At 50.6% G+C, this 13167-nt stretch overlaps 1 protein-coding gene across 1 annotated transcript in view; it reads right to left on the bottom strand.

Moving 5' to 3' along the window:
- Nucleotides 1-2114: 2114 nt before the first annotated feature.
- The window catches only part of RCC2 (regulator of chromosome condensation 2), a 21672-nt gene continuing 10619 nt past the window's right edge, over nucleotides 2115-13167 (bottom strand). The window contains exons 5-13 of the mRNA XM_015412565.1: nucleotides 11762-11893; nucleotides 11125-11213; nucleotides 10514-10628; nucleotides 8681-8847; nucleotides 6458-6638; nucleotides 5593-5698; nucleotides 4081-4153; nucleotides 2601-2678; nucleotides 2115-2474 (exon numbers count right to left, since the gene is read on the bottom strand). Of these exons, the coding sequence (XP_015268051.1) occupies nucleotides 2370-2474; nucleotides 2601-2678; nucleotides 4081-4153; nucleotides 5593-5698; nucleotides 6458-6638; nucleotides 8681-8847; nucleotides 10514-10628; nucleotides 11125-11213; nucleotides 11762-11893 (1046 nt within the window). The 3' untranslated portion in view covers nucleotides 2115-2369. The remainder of the gene's footprint in view (nucleotides 2475-2600; nucleotides 2679-4080; nucleotides 4154-5592; nucleotides 5699-6457; nucleotides 6639-8680; nucleotides 8848-10513; nucleotides 10629-11124; nucleotides 11214-11761; nucleotides 11894-13167) is intronic.

The raw sequence follows: 13167 nt of genomic DNA, 5'->3' as shown, positions 1-13167 counted from the left end.
CTGTGTGTCTATGTGCACATGAGAGGGAGGGGCATGGAGAACTGCTCTTGGCCGAGGGGGGCTCCCATCCCACTCCAGAATCTCTCGGTTCAGAAACTTAGAACACTGGCAGAGGTGGTGGGCACTCCCACAGCCCCTGGGGATGCGGCCTTCCCCTACCTGCCAAGCCATGCCCAGAAGTCGGAGACCCTGGCACATCCCAAGTGCCACCATCAGCTTAGGCAGTAGCCCTTTACCTCCGCCTGCCACAGATGGAGTGCCTCCGTGCATTGCCAGGTTGAGTGGCAGAGAGTTCCACAGGCAAGTTTCCACTGTGCCTGAAGCTGCTATGCACTTTGGAACCTGTCTGACGCAGTGCCTCCAAAATGCATGGTGGGTGGAGTGTGTGTGTGTTTTGCACTGAGGAGGTCTACACAAGTTCATCCTGTATTTAAACATTTATTTTGAGAAATATAAAAAAAACCAAAGGGGGTAAATTACAGCATTAGGCTAGGAAACTTTCCTACCTTATTCAAATTCAAAACAGCCTCAGGAGTATTTCCAGCTCGGCTCCCTTCTTTCCCTCTCCCCACCCCCCACATTAGAAAAAGGGGTGCAGGAGAGGCCTCCGGGCACATCTGCGCTCAAAGAGTACCTGAGCAAAGTTTTTCCCTTCGGAGACACACGCTCTCTTTGGTGGCAAATTAAATTTCCAAAATACGTCTCCAACTGAGCTTTCTCCCCAAGAGGTGGTGAGAACTACATGGCAAAAGAAACAGTCCCACTTTCTGAAGGGGGGGGGGGAGAGGGAGGGTAACAGAATTGTTAAAAAACAACAACAACGCTGAACAGCCAGGACAGCGGAGAGAAGGGAACTGTGTAGAATGGCTGTGCCGATTTTCGTTTCAAAAAGGCCACGCGGCACTACCCCCGTTCCCCTCTTTCCCATCCACTCTCTGCCCAGCGCTTCTGTAACCCAAACTTTTTCAAGAACCAAAAAAGTAACAAGACATCAGACACTGCTGGCTCTGGGGCCCCCATGCTTTCGGAGAGCACACAGGTAACAAACAGGAGAAGGGAGGGTGGCAGAGGGAGAAATGCCTGAATATAGGCGTTCATAGTAACAAGAAGAAAGAACAAACGTGGTCTCTGGTTCAAGGCACCGAATTTCTCCAGCATGGCACAGAGGGGCAGAAGAACCTGTGGGCGGTCAAGTCCGGGGGACTGCAGTCAGGAGACCGGCCACTCCACTTCCAACCTCATCTCAATCCAGGTTCCCCCTCCAGTACTACCTGGGGTACCTCTTAGCGTGGGGGAATTGTTTAGTGACACATCCTTGGCCCGTTGCTGTGCGTGTCTAGGCTGAACAGAAGGGGCTCCCTCCAAATGCGGGGCCAGCAAGTCCCAGCTGCAGAGAATTTGGCCCTCTGCTCTGTATGGAGTTAGCCCTGCTCAATGGCTGGCGGAGGAGGGAAGAGGCGCTGGAGCAAGAGAAGCCCTGCCCCCTAACCTGTCTGAGCCAGGAGTGTCAGAAAACAACCACCACTCCATTCTCCCATGCTTGTACAGCCTTTGGAGATGCCCTCGTGTGGTGGCACCTGTAAAGGCAGGGGAAATGCTAGCTTGCCAGGGAGGTCCCTATAAGAAAATGTCACTTTCTAATCTCCTGCCAAGAGAAGGAACTGTTCAGCATACAAGAACGATGCAGGCCCAGTTGGACTCCCAACAACATCCTGCCATGTGAGAGCTCAACCTTAAGTACCAAGGAGTGAGTGGATGTTCCCACTGGCTCACGCCGAATGTTCTCTGGGGTGTTTATGTGGCAGGTGCCTGTTTAAGCAGAAGGGAGCGAGAAGCCCCACAAGCCCCCCTACAGAGGCCTCCTACTTACCCCTTGTTTCTAAGGAAGTGGAGTAAAGGCGAGAGGGCCCTTCTACAAAAGAGGAAAGCTTTTGCGGGCGAAAGAGTTCCGGCCACCACCTTTCTTCAAAATGCTGCTTTCTGGTCCGCTGCTTAACCGTAGCCAGATTAACAAAAAGACGAGTTGTCCCAATTTTGACAAAACAGTCCTGCCATTTTCATTGGAATGGTAAGAGGTCAGGCATGAGCAGATCTCGTCAACATAACTCACCCCCCCCCCCCCCCGCAACAAAGAACCAAAACAAAAATACCAATACAAAACAAGCCATCCTTTGGAAAGGGCAGACGGGGGTAGGAGAAGGGGAAGAGTCATAGCAACAGGCAGTCAAGACGTGAAATTGCTCATAAAACCCAATCTCTGGTAGCCCAACAGGCGCCGGCTCATCGATGTCGGCCACCTCTTCGCCCGACTCTGCGTCCCAGTGCACATCGGAAGGGGCAGCTGCTTCGGAGAGGGCAGGCGGCCCAGGCTAGAGCGTGCGCGGGTTGTATTCTGGCAGCTTCTTGAGTCTCTCCTCCTCGGCTTCACTCTCGTCGCGGGCGATGGCCAGGGAGTGGGCGTAGCCCATGGTGACCTGAGCAGACAGACAGAGAATGCAGGCCACTCCGCTTGGGTGGTGGATTCGGTCTCACGCCAGGAGGCCACTTCTGGCTGGGGAAGGGGCCATGGGGGGCTCCCTCGTGGCTGTTTCTGCTCCTACCTGCTCTGTGTAGATCCCATCCAAGGTCTTCACTTCTTGAGCTGCAGTTGAAGACTTGGGCTTGTGGTCTCCGTAGCCCTGAGGAAAGAAGGCAAAGGGCAGACGTCAGAGCCGAGAAGGCCAACGGCTGCCGTGGAAGTCACCAGCCAGCAAACTCAAAATCTGCTTCTCTCGCCAGCAAGATTAGCTTCCTGTGTTGGGAAACAGGCATGCTTCGTAATCTCTGGAAGTCAAAGTGAGCATCTTAGGTACTCTGCTCATACTGGCCTGGAAGTCCTTTGGAGAGCCAGGGAGTCCTGGGAGTCGTGCAGCATTCCTGGTCCGAAGCAACGTCATTTGTAGGAGGTACTCCTGTAGACGCTGGTGAACGGGTTCAAAGTGTAGGCCACAAAGGCCCGCACTCTGCTGTGTGCCTCTGGCCCAACCATTCGATCTCTGTACCCGCAGCAAACTAGCCACCCCAGAGAGTCACTGAGACGATGACACCAAGTGCCCGAGGCCTCTGCCACGGAGGCTGATCTCGGGGTTAAAAGTGAAGCACCTCCAGGGGAGGGATAAGTGGGAATTTATCGCTCCAGAGAGCGGAACGGGCCCAGAGATCAGTGTGCAGGCTTCGGGAAATAAATCTCCAATTTCCAGGTGGAAAATGGAGCCCATAAACAACGGCGTCTGCAGCGCAAACAGCGCCCGCCTGCCAAATGGCCTCTTAAAGAATACGTCAGACAGGCTCTGGCACTTGTGGGGAAAGCAAAGCGCTCTGCAATTTGATGCTGCAAGACCCACTAACGGTGCCGGGGGGTGGAGCTGAAGCTCTCCCCAAGGACCCAGCTGCAGAGCCCGGCCCAGGCCTTGCCCACAACGGCCAACAAAGCAGGTGCCAAGGAACGAGCCCGTGCCCTCACACCCACGCCTGCCCTTGCTCCACTCCTCAAAGGCTACTCGAAAGCTGCACTGCCTAGGTAGCGTTCCTTGAGACACTGAGATCTTACCACATAAGAGGCTCATTTACCAGGTCAGTGTGTTGGGTGCAGGGAAGGAGAAGAAGAGAAGAGAAGAGATTGGATTTATACCCCGCCCTTCACTACCCAAGGGAGTCTCAGAGCGGATGACAAACTCCTTTCCCTTCCCCTCCCCACAACAGACACCCTGTGAGGTAGGCAGGGCTGAGAGAGCTCTTGACAGAAACTGCTCTTTTTCAAGAACAGCTCTTATCAGAACTGTGGCTTGCCCAAGGTCATCCAGCCAGATGCAAGTGGAGGAGTGGGGAATCAAACTCGGTTCTCCCAGATTAGAGTCTGTGCACTTAACCACGACACCAAACTGGTTCCCCAAGGAGAGAGAAGACCCTCTGCAGAGACCCTTGGGCCAAGGTTCACTAGCATATTGTAAGTGTCCAGAAGAAATGTGCTGGGTGTGCCCAGCAGCAACAGAGAAGCCCCTGGTTTTAGCTCCCCACAGCCCCACGTGGCGGCCTCCTTACCAGTTCTCCATAGGTTGGAGACGGGCCCCAGCTGATGGTGCTCTCATCGGCAGCCACTATAACACTGCTTTTCCTGAAATAGGGAAGCAAAGGAGGTTACTGCTCAGAAAGCCCTACTGGCACCCACAACGGCCTCCAGCCAGAGGGACACTGACCACTGGAGAGCCCAACTCCCTTTGCAACTCCTTCGTCAGGCAAGAGTCTCTGAACCCTGTACTTAGACTGTAAAGCTCCAGGAGCTGAAAAGAACACCGCCCCCCCCCAGGCTGCACCTTGGGGATGAGTCGCATCCCATTTTGCAAACCCAAATGGTCAGAAATGCAAGCAATCATATGCCCCTCCGGTCCTCCTCAGGCTCAGACAGATGAGTAGGGCAGGTTCTTTTCTATTTAGGGGCAAGGAAGTCAGGGCTACCATTACTAAAAGATCCCTCCCCCCCTTTGGTTGATGCCAGGGAAAGGGCGAGCAGCAGGAACTCTGGATCATGATTCCCTTAGAAGCAACTCATAGATCCAGAGGAGTTCAGCCGTCTTAGTCTGTGGCTGCAAAATAGTAAAAAGCCCAGTAGCACCTTTAAGACCAACACACTTTATTGTAGCATAAGCTTTCGAGAAACACAGCTCTCTTCGTCGGATGCATCTGACGAAGAGAGCTGTGTTTCTCAAAAGCTTATGCTTCAATAAAGTTTGTTAGTCTTAAAGGTGCCACTGGGCTTTTTACTATTTTCCTTAGAAGCAAGATTCTTTCAGTCCTTCTCTCCCACCTCCCATTAAACTGCCCGCCCCCAAAAAAGATTTCCTATTCACTTCCCGCCATTAGAAAGACAATGGAATTCCAGACCATTAGCAAACAGTACAAAGAAAGTTCACAACAAATCTAAAAGAACCTCTAAGCCCATTAGAGGCATAGAAACTGGTCTATTAAAAGCAACAATTAGCAAAGGTAAGATGACTCAACCCTCCCAACAGCTTTTTAAATGCAGCACTCACAGCCAGGGAGGCAGCGCACACATCCTTATGCAAAGGCAGATTCACCCCCCCACACACACACAAAAAAAAACCCCCAGTCCCAGTCCAGGGCACCAGAAGGTCAGCCCTTCCTGCTTTTTTGCATTTCAACAGAATCAGTTCCAGGGCTACCTACATCCCCACACAAAGTTCATCCTGTGAGACAATGATTCAGGGGGGTAGCCCCTGTTGGTCTGAAGCAATAGAACAAACTTTGAGCCCAGTGGTACCTTTAAGACTAACAATGTTTAATGAAACAAAGATACTGGGAAGAGGGGGCACATAAACAAGACTGGAGGATCATGGCAACCCCGCACAAGTTTCCAGTTCTGAAGGTAATTCAACTGCACGTGTCAATCCTGTTAACAAGCTAACTCAGGACTTGGGGAGTGGGTAAAGCCGTTTGCAAACGTCCTCTTGCAACTCCTGCATTTCAGCATCTTGCCACCCTGCCTGCCCATTTCCTGGAAAGATTTCTCTCTTTCACACACACACACACTCTTACCCGCAACCCAGACTGCGGATTTTCCAGCCACACAGATCCTGCACGGTTTTGGGGTACATCGTGGACTCCCGTGAAGTGTTTGTGGCTCCCCAGAAAAACAGGCCACCTGCGAGACACAGGGAGAGGGAGGGGGAGAGTCAGGATCGGTCTTCTTGCGTAGCCACAGCTGTCTCTGGCACAGGTGGCTCCTGCAGGCATCATTCGCACAGTGCTGCGCTTTGGAATGCCAACAGGCAGGCCTTCTCCACCCTTAAGCCTGTCTCACCATTACTGTTTCTTAGACAAAGTCAGCCTCCCTGAAAAGGCAAGAACCTGAGGCCATCCAATAATAGACTCGCAGCAGTTTTAGGCACCATAATTAATGGCATTTGTAATTAATCAAGATGGGTGGCCATGTTTGTCTGTCTGTGGTAGTCGAAAAGAGCAAGAGTCCAAGCAGCGGCTCCCAAAAGCTCCTCCCCTGCCACAATTTTGTTAGTCTTGAAGGTGCCGCTGGACTCTGGCTCTTTTGTAATTAACCGGGGTGTATGTGTGTGTGTGTGGGGCAATCTGTAGGAATCTGCCAGAGGCAGCATACGGGATAAAATAAAAGCAAAGCGTTAGAAGATATTATTTAAAACCCAGTGTTTAAGAAGCCCCAACGCAGTATAAAAATAGGCAGCATAAAAACGGACCACAGACAGACCTTGGGCCAGGCTCGCAGTTCTTCGCTCCGGGACTGCCTTCTGCAAGCAGTCAAGCATCTCTGGTTGAGATACTCAGCCGCTGCCGCCACCAGGTAGGCATTGTGCTGTACACCCCCCCGCCCCACAACAGCTTACGTTTCTAAACATCCACCTCACTAACTGAATATGGCCACACGTACCCGTTTCACTGACAGCAAAGGAGCAGGTGTAGCCCGCGTAGATCTGTGCCGCCCCCCGGCCTGGGAAGTCAAACAGCTTGACCAGTCGGGGCACCATCTCGTCTCGCTGCTCAGCGTGACCCAGCCGGCCATAGCCCCCAAAGCCCCAGGAGAAGACCCGTTTCTGGGAGTCTAAAACAAGCTGAATGGAGAGAGGAGGTCATCATGGGCAAAAAGGGAATTTCAGGAGAGGAGACTTCACAGAGGACTTGGTTTGTGACATGACCTTAAAAAGAAAAGCCAGACACTGAGGATAACTGGAAGAAGAAGGGGTTGGATTTATACCCCGCCCTTCACTACCCAAAAGTTGTCTCAGAGCGGCTTATAGACTCCTTTTCCCTTCCCCTCCCCACAACAGACACCCCCTGTGAGGCAGGTGGGGCTGAGAGAGCTCTATTGAGAACAGCCCTTGAGAGAACAGCTCTGAAATAACTTGTGACTGACCCAAGGTCACACCAGCAACTGCATGTGAAGGAAGGAGAGGGGGAGGAGGAGTAGATTGGATTTATACCCCACCCTTCACTCAGAGTCTCAGAGTGGCTTACAAACTCCTTTTCCCTTCCCCTCCCCACAACAGACACCCTGCAAGGTAGGTGGAGTTGAGAGAGCTCTGACAAAAACTGCTCTTTTCAGGAACAGCTCTGACAGGACTATGGCTTGCCCAAGGTCATCCAGCAGGTGCAAGTGGAGGAGTGGGGAATCAAACCCGGTTCTCCCAGATTAGAGTCTGCGCACGTAACCACTACACCAAACTGGCTCTGTTCCCCAAACATTACATTCTCCTCTTCTCCCTTTTACCTTCCCAACCACCATCCTGTGAGACAGGTTAGGTTGTGTATGTGACCAGCCCAAAGTTAACCTGTGAGCTGCCATGGCAGAGTGGGAATTTGAACTCGGGTCTCCCAGATCAGTACACTACGCTGGCTCACGGAAAAGGATGAAGAAGTAGTTTAATATATTGGTACCCTTCTAACATGAATGAAGTACTTAAGCACACCAGAATGCCTCCTCTCTCAAGGTTTCTCTACCAGCAGAATTTTCCTTTCCACCTGCCTCATGTCTGGGAACCGAGATGTAAACTCTTGACTGCAATAATAGATCAATTGCAATTTTTTTCTGACACCGATAAATTAATATTTCTGCTGTCAGACGCAGACCCTACAGTTTCCTATAGGGTACCACTCTTCGCCTTAGCAGCTAGTAAAATCAGGGCCAAGAACATAGGACATTGAAATGAAATTGAACTGTAAAACGGCAATGTATGCGGCTGTGTACGTGTTTCTGGAGACGGGTATCTATATTTAAGGTTTTAATGAATTGAAATACTGAACGTGCAGATTTTTAGAGGTTATTATATTTTAAATCTAATTTGAATTCCAGTGCTGTAAGTTGTCTAATTTGTATATTGTTTAAATTTAAATTTTAAATGGAAATGACCAATGGCTACACAATAAATTTTACTATGACGACTACCTGCCTAATGTCATGTGGGTTTAATTCATAATGCTCACCATCAGTGTTCCCTCTAAGCTGAGTTAGTGTGAGCTAACTCAGTTTTTTAGCCTCCAGCTCGCATGTTTTTGCCTTTGCTCACAAAGGATGGCTCTAGAGCAGACTAATTTATGCAGCAGCCAAATTGCTCGCTCACAACTTTAATGCCAGTAGTAGCTCCCAAAGTAGAATTTTTGCTCACAAGACTCCACAGCTTAGAGGGAGCCTTGCTCACCATATTCTCTTTTTCTGGAAAAGCATTCCCCCCCTTCAAGTTTTCTGGGTTTTTCATCTTTCTATTAATATCAACAAAGCTCACAAGGGAATCTTGGGCCAGGCACTGTGTTGCATCTCACCAACTTTTTTGTTGGTGAAAGAGGAAGGAAGGAATTCCATTTGACCCCCCCCCCCGAAGCCTACGCTGGCAACTGTGGACCTTGCATGGATGAGAGCCACATGGGACAGAGGGCGGAAAAGCTGGCAGGAGCCAACCCACTCTTTCTCCGTCTGTCCTACCTCACAGGGTCTCCAAGAGGATAAAAATACGGAAGAAGAGAACAATGTACGCTATCCTGAGTTCCCTGGAAGCAGGGAGGCAGGCAAGAGAGGAGAATCGTGCCAACTTCCCATGCCCGTCAGCCAAACCCCCCCCCCTTCTCTGGGGCTTCCAAAGGCTATGCTAGCGCTCCTTACCGTGTGGTTCGCGCCACAGGCCACATCCCTCACAACCACATTTGGTACAGGAAGGACCTGGCCGTCTTTTGTCTTTTCTATGAAGATGGCAACGCGGCGGGGAACCAGCTCACAGTCATACTCTATCCTCTGTGCTCGGGCGATGAACTTTCCATCAGAGTTGTGCCCTGCGTAGGACAGAGGAAGATCAGAGAGAAGAAAAACATGAGGCTGATAGGCACTGATTCAAAGCAGGCAAAAGGAACCAGTTCAAAGCGCTGCACACGGCCCACTGGCAAAACTCTGTGCGGTGAGGAGAAATGCTTAGTAACGGCTGCTAGATTAGATGTCTTTAAGAGAGGAGGCAAATTTCAGGAGGAAGAGGCCCATCGGTGGATGAATGGAACAGACCCAGTTCAGAGACACTGTCCCTCTGACGGCCAGCTGTTGCGAAAGGCCTTGGCCTCTGTGCCCTGCCCCGGGGCTTGTCAGGGAGCAACACGCTGGCCTAGGTGGACCCCTGTACTTTTTTCAAAAATTATGTATAATTTTTATTTAGGAATTTAGTAACAATACAAGGTAAATGCAATAGATGTCTGCAGATGAAGTACAAAAATAGGTTAGGAAAAAACATGCATGCTTAACTATGTCCAGGCTGAAGACTCCAGAGGACTGTATTACACACTACAAAACATCTCTTATGGCAACAATCGTACAATGAATATATATCTTTACAGGCAGATTTTAAATCAGTGTTCTGAAAGTAACTTCAGATATTATCTAAGATCCAAGCCAAATAATGTTTCAAAAGTATATAATTGATTTGTATAAAGGATTTGCTGGAATTACACCAGATTCAACCATATAGTTAATGAGTGAATACCAGGATGCTATAAATTTTTCTTCAGATTTGCTGGAGGAAAGGTTGAGAGTGCTACTGTGGACCACTGTTCTGACCCAGAAGGGCCATTATGTATTCATGCCCCAGAAGCAGATATTGTGTGTTGGGAGAAAGGTTAAAACGCTTGGGGCTCTTTAGCTTGGAGAAACGACGGCTGAGGAGTGACACGATCAAGGTTTATAAGATTATGCATGGATGCAGCAGGTCGAGAAAGAAGTACTTTCCTCCCTTTCCCAAAATACAAGAACTCGTGGGCACTCAATGAAATTGCTGAGTGGTCGGGTTAGAACAGATAAAAGGGAGTCCTTCTTCACCCAAAGAGTGATTAACACATGGAATTCTCTGCCACAGGAGGTGGTGGTGGCTACAAGCATGGACGGCTTCAAGAGGGAATTAGATAAGCATATGGAGCAGGGGTCCATCAGTGGCTATTAGCCACAAGGTATAGGTAGGAACTCTCGGTCCGGGGCAAGAGATGCTCTGTATTCTTGGTGCTTGGGGGGGGGGGCAATGGTGGGAGGGCTTCAAGTGTCCTGGCCCCACTGCTGGACCTCCTGATGGCACCTGGTATTTTTGGCCACTGTGACACTGAGTGTTGGACTGGATGGGCCACTGGCCTGATCCAACATTGGCTTCTCTTATGTTCTTATGGATGAACATATGGAGCAGAGGTCCCTCAGTGGCTGTTAGCCACAAGGTATGGATAGGAACTCTCGGTCTGGGTCAAGGGACGCTCTGTATTCTTGGTACTTGGGGGGGGGGGTCAACAGTGGGAGGGCTTCTAGTGTCCTGGCCCCACTGGTGGGCCTCCTGATGGCCCCTGGTCTTTTTGGCCACTGTGTGACAGAGTGTTGGACTGGAGGGGCCATTGGCCCGATCCAGCACTGGCTTCTCTTATGTTCTTATTAGATACAGTCAAAGAAAGAAGAGTCTGGAAAAGATGGGCCACTTACCCAGCTGCCCATACTCAGGGCACCCAAAGGAATAGAGGTTCCCCTTGCAGTCCATTATCATGCTGAATTCAGCTCCGCATGCCAGTTTGGTGATCGGCTGCCCGTTGTACATGATCTAAAAAGGCAGAGTTTTTAAAAGACGGTTCACGCTTAAAGCCGCCAGAGGTCTTCTTGGAGGGCCTATTGCAGGTTGTGTGTGGGAAGTTAAAGTTGCACCCCCTCAGCTCTCTCAAAGGGCACACAACCAGCACTGGGCCAAGTAAGTTAGCTTCTCAATTACGTGCCAGTCCATTTGCTATTAGGTCCGCACAGATACACACATGGAGCACCGCACGGTCGCCACACATAAGACTGCACAAGGCCTGAGATATTTACTTTTGAATAGATGCACCATTCATTCCCTGTTCTACAGCAATCCAGGTTTTTGAGATCTTTGAAAGAGAAAGAAGTGTCACGCATTTCCAGCCCATAAACACGCAAGACATTCCCCACGGCAGAAACAGCTGATTTAGTTCCCTGAGAGCGGAACTGAGCTTCACTGAACACCTGCAGGATCCATTCACTGTTCTGTTCCTTGTTAATAAAGGGGGAGGAGAAGTTGCGGCGCCAACCTGCGTGGGACTGGGGACAGCATCCGTCTGGTTACCGAGGCCCAACTGGCCCATCTTGTTCTCTCCAAAGGCAAACACGGAGCCGTTCTCTGGAATGCAGAAGGGGAAGAGGCTTCATGAACACGCCCGCCTCTTGCCCCTCCAACGACAGTCTCCCGTTTTTGGCTTTGGGGCCCAAAGTTCCCCAGGGTGCCCTTAGCATTTTGCCCTGGTTGACTCCGGACTGTGTGCGAATCTCTTCCCCCACCTTCTCTCTCTCGCTTTTTCTTTCCGTCCAGCCCCATCTAACCCTCTTTCCTCTGCCTCCTCTTCCACCCATTCTCCCCACCAGACCCTTCTTCCGCTGTCCATACTGTCTACTGCAAGGGTTTTGCTTGTATTCCCCTCTTGTTCAACTTCCCTCTCTCTCTCTCTCTCCCCTGCCCACAGCACACAGGTCCTCCCATTCTCAGGCCCTGTGTGAGGCCTCCCCCTGTTCAATGTATATTTTTCTTTCCTCTCACAAAGCTGCCGCTCCCACCTCTGGCCCTGCGATGCCGCCTGTTTCCCTCTGAGCAACTGGAATGCTTGACAACATTCTACAACAGCACAGCAGGCCAGCGAGTGGTGCTGCGAGCTCACATAAAACCTCCTGTACCTGTCAGGGCTAGGGTGTGGTTTCGGCCACAAGCTGCCAAGACAACTGTTTCACTGCCGAGTGCTTCAATGGCCTTGGGGGCATCTACACGCTTGGTGTCTCCATGTCCCAGCTGCCCTTTGTCGTTACGTCCTAGAAGAGAGTCACACAAAAACACCATGCCATCAAGATTACACATACACAAGACAAGACATACATGCACCCTTTGTTTTTAGAGACAGTCCACAGAAACCCAACCAAGCAGTTACGATTTTGCCTAGCTTTCTAGATCCCCTCCACCACCCGGGAAGGGATCTTTTGCATCCCCATAGCTCTCTCATGAGGGCCTCAGGCAAGGGTCTTCACCAGCCCTGGTACCCAACATCCTTTCACCTAAAGATGCTTTGCACCTGTTTTGCAGATTCTATCAGGAGGAACGAGATCACCTTATACTGCCCTTTCTATTTAGATTTAACCCTCTGCAGTCTTAACTTGATTTTAGGCCAGAAGTCCTACGCAAATTCCTCCTAGAAGACATTCAGAGTTCAGTGACTTACGCTGTGGCGAAATTTTGTTTCTTAGCTATTAGGGAACGTAAACTTATTTTAGCTGGAAAAACCCTGTACATTTTCTTATTATTAGTATTATTTTACTAATTTTATTAATTTTCCCTTGTTAATGTTCTTTTTTACTATTGCTATGTTATTTATTACTGTTTTAATCTCTCTTACGTCAGAATTGTACTGCTTTACTGGCTCTTGCTGTAATAAATTACACCGATTAGATGCTCTCAGGGGTCATTTCCTGCAGGACCGCACAGGAGCGGAGCTCCGGCAGTGAAGAGCCCAGGGGGTGGACACATGGAACAAGCCCCACCCCCTGCTCCCAGCAGCCCTCAGTCAGAGCAAGAAGCAGCCAGGTAAGTTGCAGAGCTCCCCCCAGCCCAAAACAGTCCAGTGGCACCTTTAAGGCCAAGGTTTATTCAGGTACAAGCTCTCCCTCCACTGCCAGGACAGATCTGCACGTCCATCCGCTCCACCAATAGCTAGCAATCCAAAACAGTCCAGTGGAGCCTGAGCGGTGGGTGTTGCCTTCTGACACACTTCAGGTGACGCCAGGGGGTGTGGCCTATGCTAATGAGCTCCTGCACCTCCTCTTTCTCTACAGAATGACCCCTTGATGCTCTGCACCGAACCAGGGCCCCCCTTGTGCTCTCCCCCACGGGCCCTCCATGAAAGATCAGCAGGGAGTCAGACTGCCAGTCCACTGAACAGACTGTTGCCTGGTCTGTCCAGCAGCACTTCTCCAAGGTCTTCTCCCAGTCCGGCTGCGCAATCTCCTTTGCCACAAGATTCCAGGGAAGCTACCTGGGAGTTTCTCCATGCAAAGCAGCCCCCCCCCCCCCGCACTGCGCTCTCCTCCCCCAC

Source organism: Gekko japonicus, unplaced genomic scaffold, assembly GCF_001447785.1.
Source record: "Gekko japonicus isolate JY-2015 unplaced genomic scaffold, Gekko_japonicus_V1.1 scaffold131, whole genome shotgun sequence".
NCBI lineage: Eukaryota > Metazoa > Chordata > Lepidosauria > Squamata > Gekkonidae > Gekko > Gekko japonicus.
Note: the sequence above shows the minus strand (reverse complement) of the source record. Positions and strands in the feature narration are given on the sequence as shown.